At 41.3% G+C, this 26,643-nt stretch overlaps 1 protein-coding gene across 1 annotated transcript; it reads left to right on the top strand.

The window, feature by feature from the left end:
* The first annotated feature begins 510 nt into the window (after nt 1–510).
* On the top strand, nt 511–21,493 carry nfatc2a (nuclear factor of activated T cells 2a). The gene is made up of 10 exons (XM_059334029.1): nt 511–1,233; nt 1,645–2,578; nt 2,702–2,870; nt 5,671–5,873; nt 5,968–6,140; nt 8,851–8,991; nt 10,939–10,994; nt 11,110–11,242; nt 11,417–12,091; nt 19,356–21,493. Exons 1-10 carry the CDS (start codon nt 1,101–1,103, stop codon nt 19,409–19,411), a joined length of 2,673 nt encoding a protein of 890 aa, XP_059190012.1. The 5' UTR covers nt 511–1,100; the 3' UTR covers nt 19,412–21,493.
* Nucleotides 21,494–26,643: the final 5,150 nt, after the last annotated feature.

Raw genomic sequence — 26,643 nt, 5'->3', positions numbered from 1 at the left:
CCTCGGCGTGCCCCCAATTAAACACAGCAGCGTGTAATTGTAGAAATTAATATAAAATACTTTTTAAAGCGGCACAAAATAAGAGAAAAACGTTGGATCTTAATCAACAATAAAGTTAATATGAATGGTGACTTGCTCTCAGATACATTAGATGACATAATTGAGAACAAAAATTATATTTTTATATCACATTAGCTTTGCTGACTAAATATACAATATGCATACGAAGATTTAAATACAGGGGAAATTATATTTGCCCAAGTATTGTCTGATTATCTGATATGGTATTCTTTTCTTACCCATAATCATTATTACAAAGTTTGGATTTGCATATACGACACCACTAAAAAGGTCATTTATTTAGATTAAAACTTTGGGTACATGATGTACGTGTATTTATTTTGCTGACTGGGCATATAGGCTACTGGCGCACTGGTTGTAAAGCTACAACAGGAAGGAACGCCCCAGTATCTGCGCTGCGTCGTGCGTAAATCTGGGGATTCCCTCAGGAGTGCATTTAACGAACTGTAAAGAAAAAAAGGCACATCTACACCCTGGCTGATTTATCCCTCCCGAGGCGACACGATTAATATAGTCGTATATCTACCTGTATGCTCACACAAACCTGACATGACGCCGGCACAGCCCTGTTTTAATGGATAGTTGGACGATCCAACAGGTGATCAGCCCAGTCAGCACCCTGCTGTGTCACTGTCACGTGTCAGACACCCGGGGGCAGCACCAGTCTGTCAAAACACTCACAGTTTGCTGCTAATTCATCACTTCCACGCCGTACCTTTGCGTTTTTTTCTTCCTCTTCGACGCAACAACAAAGAGAGAGGGGGGAGGCGTGATCAGACACAGAGATTAACTCGAAAATGCTGCATTCAGTGTGAAAATAGACCCGCCTTCATCTGAAAATAACTGCGGCGCGCTGAAACAGGAAACTTGTGCGCAGCGCTTCACCTCTTGCAGGCTCACCCGATGCATCATTTGACACTTGGAACAGGTTCCCCAAATCCACATCAGCGCCACACAACACCTCAGCCGCGTCCCGCTGCTTCGCTTGAGGAGTCGTTAGTGGAAAAAAACTGAGACAGATGAGCAATTTTTACGACGAGAAAGATCTGGAGGAAGAGCTCAGTGGTGTCAACTGCCCTGATGAGGACTTGGAGTTTGAGTACTTGTTTGAATATGAACCACCTTGCAGCGACTTCGTTGCGGGAGATCAAGGTTTGTCCAGGGCTTTTTCCGAAACATGAGCTGACCCTTGTCTCCCTCTCTTGGATATTTATGGGCTCAGAATTAAAATATGGGCATTTGAAGCTTATTCGTGTGAATGAAATGAGAAAAATAGGAAGTCAATTTGACAGATTTCTTGATGACATTCTTGTCCTGACATTTAGTAGCCATATGAGAGAAAATGTCAACATCAAGACGTGTTTGCCAGCTGAAAGTTGTGTTTTGTGTTTTTAAAATTTGTCAAGATCTGTGTGTTCAGGTGAAGTTATCTGTGTCATATAGAGAGCTTAGATAGATGCAGATACATGCTGTTATTATTCAAATAATGGGAAGTATCTCTGTTGCAACGCTGATGCTCTTCAAATGTGTTTTGTGATTATTTTTATCCTCTCTCCCCTGCAGATGACCCCAACCTTGCACCTCACAAAGTCCTCAGCCCTGAGTCTGAGCAGGTTTTCCCTTTGGAAGAGGCCTCTCCATACGGCATCAAGTCCTGCAGTCCCTCCTACAACAACCACAACACCGAGGTTCTCCCAGGATATGAGAACCAGGAGGCCAGACACTACCTGGACAGTACCCGGCACACAGGCGTGGCCCTGAGCCCGCGGATCGAAATCACCCCCTCCCGTGAGCACTACAACCATGTTCGGGACTCCCTGCAGAACCACCACCTGAACATCAGCCCCAGACCCACCCTCACCGTGCCTGGCCATGAAAACCTCGCCTACCGTGAGCCTCAGTGCCTGAGCCCTGCGAGCAGCAACTCCTCCACCAGCTGGCACTCGGAGAGTTATTCCCCTTGGGCGTCTCCCTGTGTGTCCCCCAGCAGCGGCCAGAACCCCGGAGACCTGTGCCCAAGGTTACAGAACATCCACACTGGCTCTCCGCGCACCTCTCCGGGCACCTCTCCTCGCACCAGCCTAGCTGAGGACGGCTGCCTGGGACCCCGCTCGCCCTCCTCCAGACCTGGCTCCCGCTCTACGTCCCCACAGGGCAAACGCACCTACGACATGTACAGGAATCCAGGCTTGGTCCCCGGGCACCGCTCCCGCAGTCCCTCTCCCCACAGTGGCCATGAAGATCACAACATAGGCGCCCACTATACACACAGCAGCCTCGCTGATGCCATGAATGGTTTTGGCACTGTTCAGCCAGGCCTTGTGCCCACTAAAATAGTCAAGACGTCCAACCAGGTTTACACTCTGTACCCAGAGAACCCCGGAGAAGGGAACTACTTAGTGTCCTGCGACCAGGACATAAAAGCCAAACCTGCTGCAGAGCCTTTCTTTGTTATCCCCCCAATCTGGTCCAAACCGCTGGTTTCCAGCATCTGCAGGTAAATAAGCAGCAAGGCCAGGATGCATTGGCTAACACACACAACACAAGATACATCTCCGTCTTCAAAGCAGCATAATTTCCATGATTTATATCCTTTTGTTGTATTGTCCATGTTCTGTAGCATCCCTGTGGCCTCTCTCCCCCCGCTGGAATGGCCAATCCCGAGCCGCACAGAGCAGTATGAACTCCACATTGACGTGCAGCCGAAGCCGCACCACAGAGCTCACTATGAGACAGAGGGAAGCAGGGGTGCAGTCAAAGCCCCCACAGGAGGACATCCTGTTGTGCAGGTACGGCAAAAAATAAATGAACTTTATGCCATTTAAACTAGTACCAAATTCTGATTTTAACACTGCATTTTAAAGTGCTTCAGATCATATGAAGGCATGCTGTCAGGTTCGTCCATTAAATTACAGTAGCCTTCCAGTTGGGGAGCCTCGGGCAGATCTGACAGAGAGGGCTTGCGTGTGTAATGGTATTTCCTACTCATTATGCACTCAGTGGTGGTGGTGTTATTGCCCATGGCCAGCTGTATGAAAATTATTCTATGTGAGTTACTCTGGCTACTCTCATAGCACCTTTCTCACTTTCTGAAATCATAAAGCATGCCCCAACACCAGACATATGACACACTGTAACCGCCTGGTAGCCTCAGATCTGAACTCGGGTCAGTGAGCAACACAAGCTCTCTGATTTCTTTTTCTTGTTTCAGCCTTCCAGCTTAAAATAGTCTGCTGTTTTGTGCCCTCGCCCCCATGGTTTTTAACCACACAAACAGGCCTGTGTTCATGTTGTCCCTGACTTCCTCTTACACGCTGGTTTGTTGACTGCGTGGGTCTCGTATTAGGAAGCGGACTCAAACACTTCTCTAGACACGTGTAAAAGAAAATGACTTGTTCCTGCGGTTAACATAATTGCAGATCGGGAAAAAAAAGTTTGCTAATATTTCTCTCTTACAGTCACAACATGGAATTCGAACACAGCGTGTTGAAATTAGCCGTGGCACCGTTGCGGCTTGCTGTGTACAGTCCAAGAATAGCTTCAACTTCCCTTTCTTTGTGTTGCTGTGGCAACATTTCAAAGCTGTTTTTGTTGGTGATAGTAGCGGCTTGTTGGAAATAAAGCTTCTCTCGCTTCTTTTCCATTTTCTGCCCATCCCCAAAGGCCTCACCCTGAGGTCAGTTCTGCCTGGTTTGCCAGGCCAATCAGATGGTCAGGCCTGGCTAGCCACGGCTGCACTCCTTCACCTCGTCTTTCCCTTCCTCTTCTCCTCCTTTGCTCCTCTATTTTTCCTTCATCCTCCCTCCTTCTTCCCTCTCTCTCTCTCTGTCTCTCTCTCTCTTTCTCTCTCTCTCTCTCGTACCCTCCACTTTACTTTTCCAACGCTGCTTTCTGTCATGACTCACTGCTCCTGCCACTGCCATGACAACCAGCCGACTGCTCACATGGCCTGTTGAGTGTTTGCAGTCGGCTTCCTCTGTTTCATTCGGTGTGTCAGCTACCTGGATATGGAGCCAGCACGCTTGTTCATGTTGCCATAGTTTCTAGTTTCTGCTCACATTCAGCCTGTCAGTTGTATCCACTCAGATAATCATTTCTACAATGTGATCGATGCTGCATGTAGTTTTTCTGACCACAATCAAAAGAACCAGTCTGAATAAGAAAAGTGCTTTCTGCAGCTCTTCAAGCCTCAAATCAGAATCAAAAATACTTAATTGATCCACATTACGCTTGCTACTGTATAAGAATTAGAAATAAATATGTAAGTGAAAACAGGATAAAAAACACACCGGTTAGATCGCGTACCACAGAAGCACTGTCCTCGTAAGCGTGTGTCCCGGGTTCGAATCCGACTCGGAGCCCTTTCCCGCATGTCTTCCCCTCTGTCTCCCCTTCATTCTGTCCTATCAATAAAAAAAAAGAAGCCCAAAAATGGCCCAAAAAATATCTTAAAAAAAAAAAAAAAAAAGCATGCCATACTAAATATACAATAACAATATAAAATACAAAGTTCAGTCTAAGTCTTACGTAAATAGAGATATGTAGAAATGTGTATATCTGTAAAGACAGTGTTAGTGACAAACTGAGTTATTGTTTAATTATTATAAATAAAGTGGTCATAGCTGCTGAAGGGTGAAATAAGTCCAGTGGCCAGTCTATTGACACTGACAGTCTGAGGGAAGCATTGAGAAGTTTGATGGCAACAGGCAGGAATGACTTCCTGTGGCGCTCTGTGGTGAGTGTCGACATACACCTGAATCTAAATAAACAGTGTGTCTCTCACCTACTGCAGCGCCATTTTCTGTAGTTAGAATATGCTTTCAAACAAAGTGACCTGGAGTGTTTGTGTCTCATGGTTATAGTCTAGGATAAAGGTTATGCACTACACTGTTTGCTGCACAAAAACAGCATTTAGATGCAAGTTGATGCTTTGTGGTTTTTGCAGGTTTCCTCAGGAGGCACTCTGGGGTTAAAAATGCCATCTCTCTCTCTCTCTCTCTCTCTCTCTCTCTCTGTCGCCCTCTCTTTTGGTCTCCAGCTCATAGCTTCACGTATTACCTTCACCGAATACCTATTTTGATCACTATTATGCCAAATGTGTCAGACTGGATATTTTCAACCCCAATTCCCAAAAAGGTGGGACAGTAAATCATAAATAAAAACAAAATCTTTCAAGTTAGAACATTAAATATCTTCATTTCTGTCTGCTTTTATTACGCTTTTCATCACGGTGTCCTAACCTTTTTTTAAACAAGGATGGCATGACAGTGTTTTAGTCAGGTCCCCAGGTCCCCGGCTCAATCCTTCATCCAGTCATGAAATAACTAGCACAAGGTTGTAGGATGTGAGCTCTCTGCTGGTTTCTGTTCAAGGCTGCAGAAAAGAAGACTCATGCTTTTACACGTGGCTCTGACACTGATTAGCCACCTCTGGGGGGAAGCAACATCTGGAAATGCAGAGTCAGAACAAGCGGCTATGGAGAAACACAATCAGTTTAAATCGACTCAAACATTTCCTTCATACTGTATCTCAGTTTCATCTCCTTATAGCGTACGCTTTGAGTGATTATTTATTTTTTAATGTTTGCAGTTACATGGCTACAGAGGCAAGGAGCCACTTGGCCTGCAGATCTTTATTGGTACAGCAGATGAGCGCATCCTAAAGCCGCACGCCTTTTATCAAGTCCACCGCATCACTGGTAAGACAGTTACGACCACCAGCTATGAGAAGGTTATCCATGGCACCAAAGTCCTTGAGATCCCCCTGGAGCCAAAGAACAACATGAAAGCAATGTGAGGATAAAATATGTTTATTTCTGAATAATTTTTGACATCTTCCCACTCAAGCAATTTTTCAGTGTAGTTACATATTCATCCTTTCTCTCAGAATCGACTGTGCTGGGATTCTGAAGCTCAGGAACGCCGACATCGAGCTGAGGAAAGGCGAGACGGACGTCGGTCGGAAAAACACCCGCGTTCGTCTTGTGTTTCGTGTGCACATACCTCAGCCCGGAGGACAGCACGTCTCTCTCCAAGCGGCCTCGCATCCTATCGAGTGCTGTAAGCATCTACACATGAAACACTTTTTTATGATACTTTTTGTCCTATTTTTACCTCATGTAAAAAAAATTGGTTTGATACAGTGAAGGGTTTATGAATTCTTCAGGTATGTTTCCTGTAGAGGGGATGGTTTCAACAGTTGACAAAACAAACATCATAAAAAAATAAAAGGAACCCACATTCAAATGAGTTCAGAGCGGGGCTGGTAGTCCAGAATCCTGCACACAAAGATGTCTTTATGCAGCCAGGGCTTCTGTCCAGTAGGTGGGCGCTGCTTGTTTCAGTGTCTGTGTATCTGTTTGTATGTGTGCACTAGTAAAGTCTGTGTTTGGGTACATCAGTGCATGTGTACACAGCGTTATTAGAGCACCTGGTGTAACCAAAACTCAAACAAGAAGGCCCTTTATCGAGCTTTGACTAACACCCTAGTTAAAACATAGCAATGATCATATCAGTGTGACCCAGGCTGCGTGCAATATGCTCCTGTCATTGTAAAAAATCATGACGCAGAGCATTATATATTTTACATTGGTCGTTTCCCATCTGTTTTCCGATCACAGAAAGGGTAGAACAATAGTTATGACTAGTCTGTCGTGAGATGAACTTCAAAACAATTGCCGTCGGTGAAAGCTAATCAAGCGCAAAGTTGCTTACAATGACACCTGTGACACATCTGTCAGGCCCTGCTGATAAGCAGAGCGTGTCAGTGAAGGTGTGTTTAAAGAGGCAAGAGCCCCTGGTGGTGTCATCCTCTTTGTTTTATCTGCTCGTGGTGTAGCAAACCTGTTCAAAGGTCAGGGTCGTTGTTTGTCGCCACCTCAGCTCGCCTCAGTGAGTGTGGAGTTTCAGCTGAACTAATGGGTGATATAGAACATGAGAAAGAAACACTGACATTCACTCCTTAACATACCCTTATACCTCTTTATTCAAACCATGTACTGTATTTTATTCACATTTCACCAAAAATCAGCCTGACATAGCTGGCATCTTTTGAGCTTTTAGAATTTAGATTGTACAATGTTTGACTTCACAGCATGAGTTTCTAATGAACACATTTCTTTGGCATCACATACAGTAGGCAGCATGTGTTGCAGGGCTGTGTTATCAGATTGCGTCAGACTGTAAGTTGTTTCTCTAATTTAGTCCACTTCCTGCACAGCACTTTACTGTATTCAAACTAAGGCAACCTCTCCTGAAACCTCCTAAGATGTGATTTGACAGATTTACTGCTCATTAAAACTGTAGGCGAGGGTTGTTGATCGCTGAATGACTCAGCATCGCGTCTTTTATTGTAAAGATGTCACAGTCACTTCTTGGTAAAGCTTTGTTTGTGCACTTGTGAGAAATCAACACAGATCCTTCCAATGAAGTGCTACATGTTGTCTCACTCTAGTGTAGGGGAATTCTTAGGGATTCACAATATGGATTTTTTTTTTTGCATATAAGATAACCACAAAAATTTCAGATTTTTTTTTTTTTTTTAAAGAAAGTCATAACCTGAGGATAAGAAAGGCAAAGATGGATGATTTGATATTTCACAAGTCTGAACAAACAGAATCTATCTGATATCACTATTGGTAACACAACAAAAACAAAGAGTCTACAAATGCTCATTTATTTAGTACATCAGAAAACACAAACATACCTATGCCATCATACACTGTATTGGAGTGTATAGATGCATGTCAATAAGAATATTTTTTTTGTATTATCTCTATTTGTTGGCCATAAATGTATTATTGGTATAAGACATAAAAAATAAATATAATTCATAATCAGCTGATAATTTATCAGCCCAATATGTAAAATATTTATTGTGCATCCCTAGAAATTATTATAAGATCATAATATAACTATTATTTTCATGATTGATTGATTGATTTGGTGATTACTAGTTTTTATTACTCCATGAATCATTCAGACTATGAAATGTCAACTAGGTCTATCTGTGGGTATCAGTTTGCTTAGGTTTGGGTACCAAAAATGTTTAGTAAGGTTTAGGTGATGAGGGAAAAGATCATGGTCTGGATTTTAAAAAAGGGAATTATACTAGAAGTAATCCCAGGGGTAAAGTTGTGTTATGTAGTAAAGTGGGCATGTTGTGTAGTCTGTTAGACCACAGTCAGACCCTCCTCTGAAATGTCAAGAAACTTTTACAGCTGCCTTGAGGTGATGGCTTCAGATGTCTTGTTTTGTTTGACCAAGATATTCTAATTACGGTGATATGAAATAGATGTAAATACTCCCATTGGAAAATTTAGGGGCAATGTTTTGCTATGAAAATTTAAATAATAAATAAAAAGTGCAGCAGAGCAGTTTAATAGGTACTGTGTGTGTAGGGTCTGTTCCATGTGCACGCCTTTTCAGCTACTGACTAAAGAGCCTTACTGTCCCGATGAACACAAATTCACAGACTGGTCTTGTCTAATCGAAATGTATTCTACAATAATTCACCACACAAAGTCTTCCCATGGATCAGACTTGCAGGTTGCTCCATCTGCACTGACTCACAGTATTAAACTGGCTCGGACCCTAACAGCCCATCAAAACAGTTGCCAGTTAATCGTTTAATCGATCTACTCACTAATTCTTTCAGTTCTATTGTAGTTAAATACTGGTTTATATGCTTAATGTTTTACTCATGTGAGAGTGTGCGTGACAGCAGACAGACAGTAAATGTAACACACCGCCCTTCTGTGTGTCCCGGCAGCCCAGCGTTCAGCACATGAGCTTCCCATGGTGGAGAAGCAGGACATGGACAGCTGCTCTGTGCTGGGAGGCCAGCAGATGATCCTGACTGGGCAGAACTTCAGCTCCGATTCCAAGGTCATCTTTATGGAGAAAACCCAGGGTGAGTGGCACTGAATCACATCATCCCCGTCATCGCATGCAACCTGTGGGAAAGAGTCATTTTCTATGCTCAAACTAGGTTTTTATAGATTTTTAGAAACAATGAAGACATAGATTGATGGTAAACCTGACTGAATCTATGTAACCTTTATGGTCTGTGCATCTGTTAGTTCTGCTATTACACAACACACCGTGTCACAGTAACACCACAACAATAGTGATAACAATGACTCACAAGTATCCATGTCAGCGTTCATAGCTTTCGGTGTTCACCACCAGCTTTGTATCAATGGAGCCACATGAGCTATTTGCATGATCTAAATGATAACACGTCAGCCTCGCTTCCTTTTACCTTTTTCTTCCTCACTGACATCCATGATGTCTTATCACTGCTCAGATGGGCCTTTTGTTGCGTGATTAATAGCTCTGAGTGTCACGTGACATGTCATAAGTTTGTTGACAGCCCTGGTTGACACTTAAGTGCATCTGGATGGAAGGAAAATAGTTATTTTTATGTTCCTCCCTGGCAGTTTTTTTTTTTACCTTTTGTTATGTAATATTAGGTTCTGTTAAAAGTGGATGGTTATGCTAAAATACTTGTCTGATATTGTGACTCACTGACTCCACTGCTGTCTGGGAGCTTGGCTTTTTAAAAGCAGGCACTCCACAGGCTGCCTCAAGTAAAACTTGGACCCGCATGCCATGGCTGCTGCTTTCTTTCTTTTTTCTCTTCTCCGGGGTTCCCTGCCGCTGTGTTACGACACACCACAGTAATGGATAGTAAGACAGAGACGGAAAAAGAAATCTTACGGAGAGGGATTGCCATTGTTTTGGAGAGTTTCTGTATGACACAAAGTTCTGGACCAGTGCAGCTGTGAAATCCCTCTGAATGAGAGACAGCTGCCTCTGGCTGGAGCTCCCCTGGCTCCTGTGCTTGGACAGGGAGGGTTGTATGGAGGGAAGGAAAGCTTCCCCGGCCAAGTTGAAGCCTGCTCGGGCTTTCTCTCCAGTTCTCTCGCTCCCCCCTTTTCCACCTCCACACACAATTATCTCCAGGGGGAGAACAAGAGTCGGGGTATCCCTGAGAGTGGAATTGCAACAAAACGCAAACAAATACAAATGCCAAGAAAGCAGTAATCATCACGTTTTCTAAGACGTGGAGAGAGTTGATCATAAAAATAAAAGTTTAGAAAAAAAGAAGAAAAGTTGGCTAGATGTGTGGAATCCCCCTTTCTGCTGCTGACTCATTTGAGCCATGTGTTTGTAATTTGACAGAGGGTTTCCCACCTACAGTAACATTCAAACAGAACTCCCTGCTGCACATGTCGTATCATGTGTTAGGGCACATGGAGTTTACATTTACCAGCACATTTAGTTTTTCTACTTTTTCACCTTAACGACAGCTTGAACGTAACTTGATGAAGTGCGATGTAATGTTACATAAACCGTAATCGTTATAGATGTGAAGCAGAGCAAAGCCTGCAGTTCTCATCACGTCCCTGCTAATGTTGTGTTTCTGTCAGCGCTGCATTCAAGAGCACACAGGTGTGTCTTTCAGAGCCACGTGTCCGTCTTTAATAATAGATGACTCAACGTATGTTTGGCGTCAACCTGTGGATCATCTCGACCTTTAGCTGTGCTTCAGAGGAAGTGAAGAGTGACATTATCTTCATGCATAAAGATGCCTTTTCTGTCCAGACATACATTATCTACTGTATATTTATTGTATATGACTCTATTTGAATTAGTGAAATGAAATTAACAAAGAAAAGGGGATTTCTCCTTTTGTTTTGGATTAAGCATTTTCCAAATTTACAGGGTTAAGAATTGCAGGATTATACTACCATCTAGTACATCTTGAAACAATCAACCTCCCTTACTTTACTGCACAGTTAATGACCACATTGTTCAAGCTAGGTTTTCCCTTTCTCTTTTTTCTTCTTTCTAGATGGGCAGCAAATCTGGGAAATGGAAGCAACAGTGGACAAAGACAAGAGCCAGCCTGTAAGTATTATATAAAACTGTTCAAGCACTTTCAAATACCCCAAATGATTGACAAATGTCAATTGTCAGGATTTACTAGTTGAGTTTCAGTACATAACTCAGCATTGTCTTGTAGAGTATGCTGTTTGTGGAGCTGCCGTCCTACAGAGACTCGTCCGTCTGCCATTCTGTCAAAGTGAACTTCTACGTCATTAACGGCAAGAGGAAGCGCAGCCAGCCTCAACATTTCACCTACACACCACTGGCATGTAAGAATGCTGCTCAGCCTCTTTGTGGTATGCTTTTATTACAGCGTGGGAAGAAAAGTGATTATGATGCTTATTATTCTTATGAGCATGGAAAATCTTAGTAGAAAATAGTTTTTTTTACGCACACATCACTTTCTCTCAAGTGTTTACGGGCATATCTTTGATTTTGTTTAGCTCCATCCATCAAGACAGAACCCATAGATGAGTATGAAGCAGACCACATGGGTTTTGCCATGCCTCAGATCTTAGGGTTATCGTCTCATTCCTACTACCATAACCCACGCGGCGCCCTCCATCCAGACAACGGCCTAGTCTCCAGTATGGCTTCCTGCCAGCGTCTCAGCTCCAGCCTTCCGAGCCAAGACGCACGTTTCCAGCAGCAGAGCCCGGCCATCGTGTACTCCCGCGGGGGCAAGAGTCTAAGCGGCAGCACTGGCCTTTATCAGCAGACCGGAGGGATGATGCCTGACCCCCACCGGTCGGTTCTGGTCCACACAGGCTCCCCGGCTCAGCCTGTAGGTCCCATCGGTGCAGGCCAGCATGCCTCCATCATCCAGTTCTCCCCCACCAACCACCACCTGCTTCGGGGAGGAGACCCTCAGCCCGACAGCCAGCAGATCATCTACTGCGACGGCTACTCCCCGCAGTCGCCCACACCCCCGCAGGCTCAGGCGGCAGTGACCCACCCTCAGCACTATCCCACCGTGATCCAGCAGCAGCCCTACGTGCAGAAGGGGCAGCAGAAAGGCCGGGCTCCGCCAGGCACGGGACAGATGGAGGCTCCGGGAGACGGACAGCGGAGGGTGACGGTCAAGGAGGAGAACTTGGACCAGGCCTACCTAGATGATGGTGAGTGTAAGTTAATGCTTTTATTCTCTGTGTGAGTGGGACAGATTGTTTTGTTCACAGTGTGTGCTTATCACCTCAAGTGTAATGAGGTGAAAAAAGCAGGCAGACAAGTGATGAATATGTGTAATTCCCCTTTTTTGAACGAGATGGATGATAAGACCCGGCAACAGAGATTTGACTTTTCCTCAGAACAATTCATGGATATTTACAATATGATCTACGTGCTATAGTATCCCTCTGAACAAAGCCGAGAGAAAAAAGGGCTCACACTGTTAAAACAATCCTCGTGTAGTTATGTTCCACTCAAGGTGGAAATAACAGGGATTATGAGTCATATGTTTATACTTACTCTTGTCAACCCCATTACCCTCCGACAGAATTAATGTCAGGCCACATCCAAGGTTGAGCTTCTTCCTCACTTAGGGGTTAAAGGTTCTCTAAACTATTATGTTTTACAGAATTTTCTAATTTCTAATCGTCATTGCCAGTCAGGTGAGCTTTAAAGGCAGTTTGAGGCTGTCGTCACGTTGCTCCATTCAACAATGTTCATTCTGCTGGTCGCAGGGGTTCGTCTGGCACCGCCGCACGTCAGGAAATAAGCGTTTTTCTCTCTCTCTCGCATTAAAGATGGAGAGGGAGGGAGAAAAAAGTGTCACTCTCCTGACCGCCTGGACATGTTGACACTGTTATGAAGTGAAAAACAACTTCCATGGCAACCATTGTCAAACAGTGGAACGGGCTGCCTGGGAGAGCTGGGGAAAGCCTCTTTGTTTGTTATAGTTGGCCGGGGCTTCTCCTTGGCCTTACGCCCCTCGATTCTGTGGGGGAACCCACCAGAGGATTAGCTTTTTTTCCGACCACGGGATTCTGCCAATCTGGCACAAGAAATTCCTATTTGCAGCTGCTCTCCTCCAGAAATCCAGCCTGATCCCTGTAAGATAGCGGGAGGGTGGAGGGAAGTTCGCAGGAAAAGGGAAGGGGCTGCGTGTGTATGTGTGTGCTTCAATGGAAAAAATGAAACGAAGAAAAAGGGCCAGCAATGGAATTTGTGTTTTTTGGATAGAACTTGCAGGGTTTCCCTCCGCAGTAAACAGCAACAGGGCTGCGGGCTGGTGAATTAACACAGAGTCAGAGGAACAGTCAAACTGGGCCTCCTGTTTGATCTGCCCATCATCAAAAGGTGATGGAGGCCGCTCCGCTTCCCAAGGTTTCTCTGCATCTTTGCTCAGTTTTAATTTAACTTTTAAATAGCACATTGACTTCTCTTGGAAATCTTGTAAAAAAGTAATAGCAGAATTAGCAGTTACTTCGTTTTAATTGCCTTCTTTTATCCTGAGAACTGTGGGGAATTTTATTATTTTTAAAACTACAATATAATGATCACCACTTCTATAATACCACGTCCATGAATGATAAAATCTAGTTTATAATGCATTTTCAGCTGCAGTTGGATAGTCTGTCCCCTGCTTATCCTCCTACAGGTGATAATCCACCCACGCTCATCACTGTGTGGTCTACTTATCAACGCTTTAATGAGGAAAAATAGGGGGACTTCCCGATATTCAAAACATTTTTTTTACACAGAGGGTGTGAAGATAAGTGAGGTCCAAAAACCCCCTCTGTGCTTGCCTGCAAAGGTGTTGAACTATGATCCTGACCACGAAACAATCTTCTAAATTGGGACCATCAAACACTTTTTCGCCTAAGTGAGATTGTCAACATTACTCATCGAGACATGTGTTTCAGTCTGTAGTCATTTTTGAAAAAAGGGTGATGCCACATCCTGGTATCGTCACAGTATTGTGGTCGATAACTGTCACATCTGAACATGTCTGAACTGTGTCAACTGAAGTGAAGGGTGTTAAATGAGAGTCAGGTATTTCATTTTGTGCCAAAACTTGTCTCATATTCTCCCACGCAGAGGGCTTGTACCTTCAGCCCTCACACGAGTTCCCATGCTTCAGGTGGGGCTCAAGCAAGACAAAGTATTAAGATAGATGAAAGTTTAATACAAATATCAACCTATTTAACTGAAGATACCTTTGCCTTTATCACAAAGGTCAAAATGTCTGGTATATCTCACCGTGTGCCACATACTTTATGAAAAAGGTAAAAGAGCCACTGGCGTAGTCTACAAAGGCTGAGCGACAGATTTAGTGGGTGTGGAATAAAGCCCAGAGGCAGTGGAGCAGGTGAAATTGTTCCAGCAGGTAGAAATCAGGGGCAGGAGAGATAAAGCACACAGTAACAGCCTGGTCGACACGCATTAGTCTCAGCTCACTTCCATCCCATTTGAAAGGCTTGATCAAATATACAACTTAGCCGTATCCAGACGGTGCTGCAGCCGTAGAGATGAGCGCATGACAACTGCTTTTACGGCACAATGAGTTGGATTTTCTTAACAAAAAATAACAAATCAATACACTATAAAAAATGAAGCCAAATTACCCCAGATATGGCCGCTGCCATCTTGCGCTGGTGACATCATTTGGAGCCACGTGATCAAGGTCTCAATCATACACCAAATGAACATTTAACATACATCTGCATAATAACAACTACTTAAAAAGTCATAAACCGTCTTTAGGGGAAAATTTAGTTAGCGTGTACTTTGATTTTTCTTACTTTGGCTTATGTCAGATCTGCTAATACAGTATAGGGATTTATGCCCTACACTTCAGCCGGCCACTAGGGGGCTGTTGAGATATATTGGCTTCACTCTTGAGGAGCCATCTTTACATACAGTTTATGATATAGACTCATACAAAAATACCCCCCCTCAATCATAACTAACGACCTGCTAGAAGTGTGTGGTGGTGTCTGTATCTGGCTCTCTGCCTGTGTTTTCTCTTTTCTTTTAGTTTTGCTGTGTTTGTGACATTTCTGGGTGTCAGCCTTTGGGCACTGGATGTGTCACCCCAAGCCAATGGCTCGACTCTATAGAATAGAGTTATTAGTTTTGCAGATGTTTGGTCATAAATAGTCCGACTGACAGGATGTAGACTGTTGGGATAAGCCTGCCATTGGTTAGCAATTTCAGATGACATTCTCCTCCCCCTTCCGCTATCTCCGCTATCTATTTTGCAGGTGTACCGTTGCCACATCTGGGGCTTAGCACCACCCAAGATGATTGCGATTGGTTTAAAGAAATACAAACAAGCTGGAGCGTTATGCCGGAATGATAACAATTGCAGCCAAACCGTTCTCCAGCGATGTGGAGGTATGTCTGGCTATGCAAGACTGGTCATGAACATAAGTAAACTGAGTATATAGTTTGTATGAGTATAAAGTATTGGACAAATGAAATGAAACTTTGACCTGTTGCTGTTGGTGGCGCTGCATGAAAAGCTAGGTGATCACCAATGTTGCTTACAGTTCCTCCTGAGGGGACCATCAATGTGTGTACCAAATATTACAACAATTCATCCAATTTGTTAAGACGTTTCTCTCAAAACAAGACATTTTAACCACATAGGTCTGCTATATGTAAAGTCAGAAGATCGCCAAAGTTATTAAAATTCATCCTCCACGCAATATGAATTATTTTCATTAGATTTCAAGGCACTCCACCTAATAATTATTAACTTATTCACCAACTACTCAACCAACCAACCAAGACTTCGATATCCCCAGAGCAAAGCCCATCTGAAGCAGTTTGGGTAAAACAAATGAAGACGGTATCTTCCTTAGTGTAAAATTCGTCCTTTGTGTTTTGATAGACGGTCCGGCTGATCTGTGTTGGAGGGATAGTAAAAAAAGAGGGAATTTTCTACGAAAAAGACATAAAGTAAAATTAGGAATACCGAGTTGTTTCAACTTACTCCAACTGTTGAGGCGTCATAGCGGCTAAATTGAAATTTTGTAATATATTTATGCGCAAAGACAGAGCAATCTTACATTAGAATAGGGAGTAGGCAAAGGGGTCTCTTCACCAGCAGTATAGAAAGAATAAACAATAAGAGCAACCAATAACTCATACACTGTACATGTGAGTGTGTGAGCATTGTTTGAGGGCAGCAGAAGTGAGCCATGACACACCGGATCTGTGGTTAGATTGGTGGTTAACTGTGAGTCCACTAGCTCTACTTTCTCTTTTCTCACTATGGTTGTTGGCTTCTTGCTGTCATTACAATCCCTCATCAGCCATCAACAAACTGTACACCCTTCTACACACAAACACATGCACTGTGTTAACATGCAAATACTTACAGACACACAAACACACACATTCCAGGTCGCAGCAGGCAGTGTGCAGCGACTGAGTCAGCTACTGTACAGGGCGTCTCTCTCTGTCTCTCCTCTCACAGTCAGTTGGTAAACAGTGCAGCTCATTGGTTCAGAACTCAGGAGCCAGACACTCACCTATTGAACAGACTACCCTGAGTGTTCCCCGGGCCAGCCTCAAATAGCTGTCCCGTGCCAACCCTTCATTAGATTCAGTAAAGCCCCACTGTATGTTGCCCCACTGTATGTTGCCCCACTGCGGCGCTCCTGCTGCTTCTCTGAGCTTGTTTTATGCTCAGGAAAAAATCCTGTGGCACCATTGGGGAGATGAAAGTTTCTTTAAGGCATTAGGTGTCAGAGGGAATTCCACTACAGACTAAAATAAACAGGGACGATGATTTTGTGACGACAGCAGAGCACCCAGTTTGGCTGCTCCTGCAGTTTTGCAACCCTCAGATGCTGCTGTGGCTATAAAATGTGCTCAGTGTTGAGCTGCTGTAACTGGTTGTTTCTCTTTTCACATCTGCAAATGATCAGATAGAACGAGAGACAGACAAGGATTGGTTTGTTTGATGGAAGAGAATATCCGCCTGCAATGTTCAGTGTTCACTGCTTAATTCAATTTCATAACACTTCACTGCAGTTTTGGGTGTTATTTCATTTCAGTTAGAAGTAATACTTCTATCCACTGATTTCTTTCCTTTTATTTACACCGCCTAACTGCTAGTCTTGAATATTCCATCACCTTGCCACAGTTTCTTTTTTAGCTAATTTTGTGGCGAGCTGCTCAGCCCCTTCACAATTTCTCATCTGCTTAGAGATAGTGTTGTGTGGGTGAGATGGTGTCGTATTTCATTTTACATGTGCTTTAATAGTTGCACTTCTTGCCTCGCCAATATGTAAATCAATGCTTTAAATAGAGCTAACACAAGCCAACGGAATAAAGTCCCCCTACCTCTAAAATAGGGCAGTGCAAGATAGCAAAATCCAGTGTGTGCAGCTGACAGTTCTTTCAGTGGCAAATCATCTTAATGTCTTAACATTTTTTATCTTTCATTCATCATGTTGATTTTAAGCGAAGGGTTATTAGCCTATTTGACAGTTGTTAAAATAGATGAGAAGATTGATAAATATGTTTTGTTGTGTATTATGTTTGATGAGCTAAGCATAAACACTGCATAAAGCATATAGATTTCTTGTTTGTTACTTTTTCAAAAAGCTTCTTGGCTCTGGGCCATAGCTTCATTTCAAGTGTACAAATTGGTGAATTCACAAAGAATGGATTGTACCCCCTGATAGCTTGATGAAGCTGTGCACCACTTTTCACCACTCTGCTCTTTCTCAATGTCCGATTCACAAAAAAATATTGCAGTAATAGAGAGCAAACAAAGTAACATAATTTTGTAGGCCAACTCTATTGAGAACTTACTTTTGTGATTTTTGCATTGGATTTGGATCATTGCTCAACTTGTATGATGTTTGAAGTGTTAATGCAGCCGACAGAAGTAAGAAGCTAACGTTATGCTTTCGCGAACTACATTTCGGTCACATGACTTGAATGTCACTTCTGTTATGCTTCAGATGGGCTCAGACAAGTTATTATTAACCTAATCTACAATGTACAAGAGTTTGCAAGAGCACTGAAAAACATGACTAGAGGTTACAAGGCAGACTAGTGTGAGAGTTCTCGTCCCCCTGTACAACCACTGTACTCTCATTTAGCCACTTGTTAGCAATCGTCTTTTCAAGAACATGGAAAATCCTAAAATCTTAAAAGTTCACTAATATTTTATGTCGTACAACAAAATGTGAACATCTCTTAAGCTTGTGTTAACCACAGACCTTATTTCAGGCATCTAACCACCAACCCATTCAAAATCCTCATTGAATTTGAGTGAGTAGACCCCTGGACGCTAAAATTCTAACTTATCGCTAATATCTCCTTCCACACCTGCTCCAGGCACAAAGTTTAGCTAGACTAGCTGGAAATCCACAGAACCATGAACCCTATTGTGAATTCACCTGAGAGAATGACATTGGTCTTATCATCCATCTCTTGACAAGAACATGAATTTATTTTTTAAAGAGTAACCCACAACAAAACTATGATATAAAACTTTGTATGCCAAAACCTTTTAAAATAAACAGCTAAATGATGCTGATATTAAAATTTTAACACGTTTATTTTTAACTTTAGTTGGACAACCTGATCCCAAAGTGTAGCCCGTTGCCATGGTTACACAATCACAGACACCATATATGCTCTGTAATGGCTTGGTTACAGGCAAAAAGCTTTTTTGGCCCTCTTTGAAATACTTATATTACTCATCGACCCTAATGAGTTCCCCGAGGCACGGTGGAAGCAGTGGCACCAGCCTATGATGTCTCCGAGTGCCAGTGTACACAGACCGACACACAGTAGGCTTCCAGGCCTGGGCTGCCAGATAAACACCAGAGCTCCACGCAGACACTGGGACAACATGTCGCACATACTCTCCATTCCTTTAATGCAGAACTACCTGTTGAAACTGTAGCCTTTTAATTGTGTTTAAACAGCAGTCACAGGTAGTCACACTTCCTCTTCCTCTTCATGTCAGTGCTTATTTTATTACCACATAAACGACAAAGCTTTAAATCTTCACATTTTCTTACATTCAATACAGAAATACAATATTTATATTATTTTTCAAACAGCACATAGGTTTCATGACACTCCTGCACATCGGGGCTCTATTTTTAGAACCATGACACTGAAAGTTTCCATTTTAACCCCCTTCCTCTTCTGTTGATGTGAATACACACACTTTTAATCCTCTGAGCAACCGTTTAGGCTCTTGCATAGCTCTACCTCTAGTGGTTACTCCACATTAATGCAGCCTTTATCTGCCTTCTATCAAAGCCCAGCACAGAAATGTCAGCCGGACCATAACACCTTTCTGTCCACAGTATTTCAGGAATATAATCAATGTATTTGTTTTTGTATAATCACATAAATTGAACCCATTGTTGTCTAACATCCCTCTCTTTCTTTGTTTTACAGTGAATGAGATCATAAGAAAGGATCTGACGGGCGTTCAAGCCAGAGGGCAGACATAGAGGACAGACCTGAGCAGGAAATGACACACACACAGCCCCCCTCCCTCCAACACACACACACACACACACACACACACACACAGACAGGCAAACACACATGCAGTCTACAACCTTCCAGTGAGGTGACGCACATCCACCAACAATCAGACCTTCTCTTCCTCATTTTCTTTAGCCATAGAGATAGAAATATCAGCTCCCGGCTGCTGTGTTTGCTTTGGATGTTTTCCTGCGATAAACAGTTTCATTCAGCAAACTTAAGAATTAATTTGACCCATAAAGTCTGCCACCAACAACGCAACTGTGCCTTATATTTTAGATTTTCTGTTTGTTTGTTTTACAGAGGAATATAGAGATAAAACCAAATAAAGCATTAGCTGTTCTGTCCAGGCAATGAACTCACACCTGTTTGCCTCATACTAGTGAAAAAGTGATGTAGCATGCAGAGATTTAACAGAAATTTCATGCCAAAGATTCAGCCCAAATACAATATATCAGATTTCTTCTGGCCAAAAGCTTGTCATCTTTTTGTTTATTTCTTCTTGCACAAAGTGTTTATTTTGTCTGTGTGTAACTTCATATGCATTTTTACATTTAAAAAAAAGATTGTCCTAAGCTTACATGCTGATCATCTCATTTTAAAGTGCCGTTTTCTAATTGAAGTGAAGCGCACACTGCCTTAACCATATACAAATGAACTATTATGACACCTCCTAATATGCACTGTTTTCAAAACAGGGGGTAAATGTTATTACTTTTTGATATAATATTTGAGTCATGTGAATATTGTAACGTTTTATATTCATAAAAATATATATTGCATTATATTCAGGTTGGAATGCCAAAGTGGCTTCACAGGGGCCTTCATGCTACAGCGACAGCATGTGTCTACATTTCTTAAATGATTTCTATGCTTGATTAGAATTTTTTTTTTCTATCTTGCATTGAAAATGATTTAAAAATGTATCTTAAGTCTGGCTCAGGCAAGCTGAAGTAAGAGTTTTTTTACACTCAAATTTAAAGGTGGTCTTCTTGCTTTTTTTAATCAAATATTTTTATTTTATTTGCATAGCTCTTAAAGATGATTGTAATATCAGCTGTGGGTCCGTCCACAGTCTAAAAAACAAATTATTCCAAGGCTTATACTGTGTGTATTGTTTTGTGTATACTGTAGTTGAAGTTTAAGTCCATGCATAATGACAATCAGTATACTCAGAACTACATGCTGCCTATGCAGAAGCTTCAAGCTTGTTGATGTAAAGAGCATTTTATTTTCTGTAACTGTCATTATTCTTTATACACACTGTAAGCACAGTAAGGAAACAGTGTGTATACCTTGTTTAATGCAGCTTGCTTTGAAGACAAAAGCTGTACTTTAAAACAATATTTTTGTAATATTTCACTGATTGAATTGGAGTACATTGAAAGTGCCATTTGTATGATTGTTAAGAAAAAATGTTGCAAGAGAAGTAACAGTAAAAACACACAATGGAGGTAAAATGTAAGACTGAATCTTCAATTTTTGATATTTGATATGGACCTATTTGATAGAAAATAATTATTTTGTAATTTTACTAAAGCTAATATTGATCTATATTGATATTTCTCATTGAGCCAGTGCATTTGCCATTTCTTGAATGTAATGTATTAAATAATTTCCCCTTCTTTGTGTAAATATGATGCAAAGTGTGATTGTCCATGTGTTACCATGAACTTTGAGTAGACTTTAAAAAATAAACCATTCGTTGTCTGTTGTGTATCTTTTACATGTGTTTATAATATACACAATGTTATAGTTATCACCATATCTTATTTTATCTGTTTTATTACAATGTTTGTTTTTCTCTGAAGTGAATTATGACACATTACATAAAACATTTAAGTCTCCTTTTTAATAGGTTATATTTTTGTTCATGCTTTTGTTATTATTTTACAATTTTTAAAGAAATCATTGGTAATGAAAATGTTATTAATACTGTCTTATTTTATTTTCTGTGTTGATAGTTGTCATGTATTTGTTTCATTTGTGCCTTCTTATAAAGTATCTGTTTCATGCTATTTTTGTATCCTTAAAAGTAGCAATAAATAATAACCATATACATAATAATTGTCCTTGTTTTAATTAATCATTACTCTGCAGTTACTCATGAATGAATGAATGAATATTGACATGCATTCAAGCCCAGAACATTGCAGATTGTCATATAAAACATTCAGCATGTGCAGTAAAACACAAGGTGTCTCTATGCTCCCTATTATAAAAGGAAAAATTGAAAATTAGTGGACCCACAGTAGACAGTGACTCATCAAATGCTCCCCTCCTGTCCTAAGCAGACAGACTCACGGGAGACTCAACATGTTTGTTTATAATTTTACATAAAAAATAGTCAGAACTTTGAGTTTAACCCAGTGAAATGCTGTGCTATTTACATAAGCACACATATCCGTGTACAGTACACGCACAGTTTCAAACCCCATTCCTCCCTTAAATAACAAATAACTAAAAGGGGACTTGCATGGCCGGAGGCTGCAGTTACCATGGACACAGCTTGTTTGGTGCTTGGTCCCCGTGCCGGGGAGGAGGGCTCTGTGAATGAACCCTGTGTTCAGGAAGTCTCTGGCTATGACATCACCATGGGTGAAAAAGCAGCACGTGGGCTTCTCTGCATGAGCCGCCTCATACAGTCCACTCATACAGATATGCCACGATGACTCACGTGCCCTTTAGCACTGGATGGTGTAATGAGTTCGGACCGCATACAGATTTACTGTGTGAAATTGAAGAAGAATGAAATACATGATGAGATTGGCATTTCATTCAGCTTGGCTTTTGAAAGAAAAAAAGGCTGAGCTCATCTTGACACAAAGAGCATCAAGCTCAACTGTCCACAACATTAGCACAAAATTTAAACTATAACTGAAATCCTAAATATTAACTCTAAATAATCGTGACCAAAACTACACTGTATTAGTCATTTTACCATGATTTAACTCCATCACTCGAATGTCCTAATATGGTGTTAAAGGAGTAAAAAATATATATTTAAGGTCAGCTTCAGAGCAACAGCATAAAAAGGCTGTTTGTTTGGAATAAAGATGACTTTGTCCATTTGCAGACACTGAAAAACTCCACATCATTTTCTCAGAGACATGAGTCAGTTTCCTGGGCTTCAGGTGAGTAAATTCCCCTCCAAATGTAGGTAGTCTTATCAAATGTATTAGGTGGAGCACCAATTGAGGAAATTTGCACCAAAACATAATCCAAACAGAGGCAGTGATTGAATGCATCAGTCATATCTTTTAATTTGCTGTTCCTCTTAATAAAAATGCATCAAGTTTCTTAATTATTTAGTCTTTAACATAATCCCACTTACTGACCCTTGAGAAATTTGGAAAATCAACTCAGAAAGGAAAATGCAGGACAAGGTCTGATGATTATTCCATATGATCTGTATATACACAATGAAAAGCCAGACATGCATGGAAATATGTACAAGCAGATGACTGTATGTTCATTCCCTGGATTATAGTGACAGCTAGTGTAGCAAGAGGAAACTGAAAATGAGCAGTGAGCTCTGCTAACGCCCTGCAGGGGGAGACAAAAACGTACTAATGTAAATCAGAAGCTGTTCAGGAGCACTCCGCTGAAAATCAAGAGAGTAACAGAGGCACTTTATAAAACAGAAGTGCTTCCTTTGTGGAGTGATGGAGATACTTCAGCACAGTGTATTTTTACCACTGAGCTGGAAAATTCACTTTAGAATTGCAAATTGAATGTAAATGAAGCACACATCAGCAGTGAACAAAAGTGTCTTTGACAAAACAGCTGTACGCTTCATTTAGCTTCTCTAAAGACGTTTCAACAACTGCAGCGTATTTAGGCATTTTCTAATGAAACTTTTAAAGAGAAGTGAGCACATTATCAGTCTGTTAAAGACTAGAGCCTCTTTATTTTCAGCTTCTGTACTTTGAAAACAAAATATGTATTTCTGGAGACCAGTATGAGGGGAGTTCGCTACTGTCTAAACATACTGGTGCATTTTATTATTAATGTTGTGACTTTAACCAACATTAGGCAACTAAATGTGAACCAGTATGAGAAGGGGTGTTGATAGAGCATTAGATACTGTGTGTTGCACAGGTTTTTAGAGAGCTTTTAGGGCAAATGTGAAATTGTGGGCTTTTGTGAGTGAACAAGTTAGTCAGATAAGGGTTTTATTTACCCAAATGTCAATGTCAATGAGAGGCAAACCGCTTTAATTGGAATATTGCAGTCAGCACAACAGGAAAATTGACCTTACTCAGTTGAATGGTATCACATGACTGAATGGGCGTTATCAGCGGTTTTCAGCCTCAAGGTATTTGTTAGAAGTGGCCTGCTCCACCTTTTAGTAGGTTCAGAAAGCAGCTGATTAAAAAGGAATTATAGGAATAGAAATTATTACAGGAGCGAAGGAGAAAGTGATGTACTATAAGAAGCAACAGCGTCAGTGTAAGGAGAAAGATTGATTTGGTAAATGGTTCCTAAGATACAGGACTACCACCCAGGGACCATGGCTTTGCATTCTGTGTGAAAATAAAAGTGTAAAAGGAAAAATAACAGTATAAATCTTCTTTTTTTTTTTTTTACATCGTGTTGTTTGATGCCTCTGTAACGGCAACAGCTGTGACCAAAGGCGTTATGGGTTGGGTTGTCCGTCCGTCCATCCTATTCTTATGGACACAGTATCTTAGCAACGCTGAGAAATTTTTGGCACAAATGTCCACACTATTTGAAGGATGAACTCAGGTCAAAGGTCACTGTACTGTGACTTTGTGTCAAATTCAACTCACAGATTAACTGCTTAGATTTTGAAGGTAAAAGATCAAGGTCAGTTTGACCTCACATAAAACGTTTGTGGCCATACCTCAATAATGCATTTTTTTTATCATTCAAATTTTTTTTTTTTAAAAGCAACGTCCATATTTAAAACATTGTCCAATGCTACATATAGCCTAAGTCTGGATGTACATGAAGGTCAAATGCAACTTGGCTTGTTGGCAGAGGCATAAAGCTGCCGGGCTGTATTTCAACGTGCATCAGCTATGTACAGTTAGCCAGGAATTTATTCCAAACTGCAATCTTTTTATTTCTAAACGTAACCATGTAGTTCCCTAAAGTTTGTGTATATCTTCTCAAAACTTTATTAATTAATCTCTTCCAAACATATCACAATGAAATATGTAATTTCTTGTTCCCCATTGGTGGAACGCACTACCAGTTCTCACCAGAGCAGCTCTTCAGAGAGTACCTTCTCTCCTAGCACCACATGACAATTCTACTCCTGAAAGACTTGTCACTAGCACTTATGCTGCACTAACGGCTCTTATTGCACTATACCTTGATTGTTCCCCTTTTTTCCTGTAAGTCACTTAGGATAAAAGCGTCTACTAAATGACTAAAATGTAACTAAATGAAACCACAGTTAACAGATTAAAGGATTGTTTCTGAGAACAAAATAAATCCAACTTTATGGGTGGCCGTGTAATTCTTTGTGCCTTAACCTAAGGAAAATGTGACTGTAAATTGAATGGTCTGCACAAATAATAGGTAGAGATGGCACCTTCTCACCCATATATATGAGGCTAATTATACTGTAACTGATTATTGCCAGAAATTGAGCAACAGGTGTGAACAACGAACACACTGGCAAACAGAAATAAAAAGGAAACGGCTACACATATTATGTCATTGAACACAAATACTATACAAAGTGTAATTCTAAAGTAAAGTGATAAAATAACAGTAGCTAGCTATGGATAGTTTAAAACTGAAATCTAATTAAACAGGGGCTTTAGTTCTGAGCTCCCCAATGAATCCTGTAATATATTGGTATGTTAATGTCCATAGTCTTTCTCTTTTGCTAGAGGAATGCCACATCACAATACGGGTAACACACAGGACAGAAGCACATTTATTATAATATATAAAGAATAATATAATTTGAAACACAACAAAAATACTTGTCGAATGATGAAATGTCCTCATGCAGAGCACTCTTTAACAGTGACCAAACAAAAGCAGTCAGAGAGTGCAAAGAGCTCTAGAAACTGTTATAATGGTTTATTTTTATTATCTATCATAACCAGCTGGTGAAATCCCACTCTTGCTCTGAGGTGAATGGTGACATCAGCTCTGAAGTGGCCCTGGTGCTCATTAAGTCAGAGGAAACAACAGGCTCCAGTGGTAAATACGGCTGCCGCCCACCACCAACAACACAGGCAACACACTGCTCCATAGATCATTTCTTTAGTTCCCTCCACCGGCACCGGAGTCAGAGTTCCTGTGTTTACATAATGCTTCCTTCTCACTGCAGTCCACCCCTGACAGCAGAGTAATTGGGTGGATATTCATAGAAAATCTGAGGATTTATATAAAGGCATCACTTTAAAGCGAATAAATCATAAAACCTCATATGTTTATTAATAAAGGTGAACATTGGAATTTGTAAAACTGCTGCATCTGCAGATTGTTTTGCATTTCGAGCACTGCAGTGATTTTGTATTAAAGTAATAATAACATGCTCCGATGCAACCTGTCAGACATCATAAATCTACCTTCTGTGAGAGTTATTTAGTTTCTCTGTTGCTGCACAAAGTTCCCTTAACAAGCCTCATATCGCAACCTCACTTTGTACCTTTACTGTAATTTCCTGTGTTTCCCAGAATGTCTTACAGCAACTACCAGCAGGTGTGAGCTTGTTTCCTTTGATCAAAGGTGGGCGTATGTGTGGGTGCAGGCAAGCTAGTCGGCTGGTTTCAACATTGTGCCATATGTATCATGATGACCTCACCCTTCACACAAAACATACAGCACCTTGTAGTTACATTGAATCGTAATAAGGAAAAAAGTAGTTTCTGCTTGTTCTGTGATGGGTTTCTATTCTTGAGTGTTAAATATAAAAGCAAAAGTAAAAGTAACTCTAAATAGAAGTTATTGCTCTAATCAGGCTAGCACATCAGTCCATTGCTTTAAACTGGATGAAAACCTCACAAATTGTAGGATGGATTCACATCATAATTTACACAGAATTTGCACATTTATTTGTATTTTTTAACACATTATTTATGCATTTTATTTGACAATAGTAGTAATTTTGCCAACAGGTGGACATGGATAGGTGGTCATAGTATTGAACAAAAAGGCAACTTTTCCACCTGTCCCAGTCACCTGACTCTCTCATTCAGCTACTACA

Source organism: Centropristis striata, chromosome 5 (assembly GCF_030273125.1).
Source record: "Centropristis striata isolate RG_2023a ecotype Rhode Island chromosome 5, C.striata_1.0, whole genome shotgun sequence".
Classification (NCBI taxonomy): domain Eukaryota; kingdom Metazoa; phylum Chordata; class Actinopteri; order Perciformes; family Serranidae; genus Centropristis; species Centropristis striata.
Note: the sequence above shows the minus strand (reverse complement) of the source record. Positions and strands in the feature narration are given on the sequence as shown.

Excerpts from the sequence above, each read along its gene's own strand:
- nfatc2a (XM_059334029.1), top strand. The coding sequence starts at position 1,101 with ATGAGCAATTTTTACGACGAGAAAGATCTGGAGGAAGAGCTCAGTGGT. Across the intron at positions 5,874-5,967 it reads AAGAACAACATGAAAGCAAT|AATCGACTGTGCTGGGATTC; the intron begins GTGAGGATAAAA and ends CCTTTCTCTCAG. Across the intron at positions 8,992-10,938 it reads CTTTATGGAGAAAACCCAGG|ATGGGCAGCAAATCTGGGAA; the intron begins GTGAGTGGCACT and ends TCTTCTTTCTAG.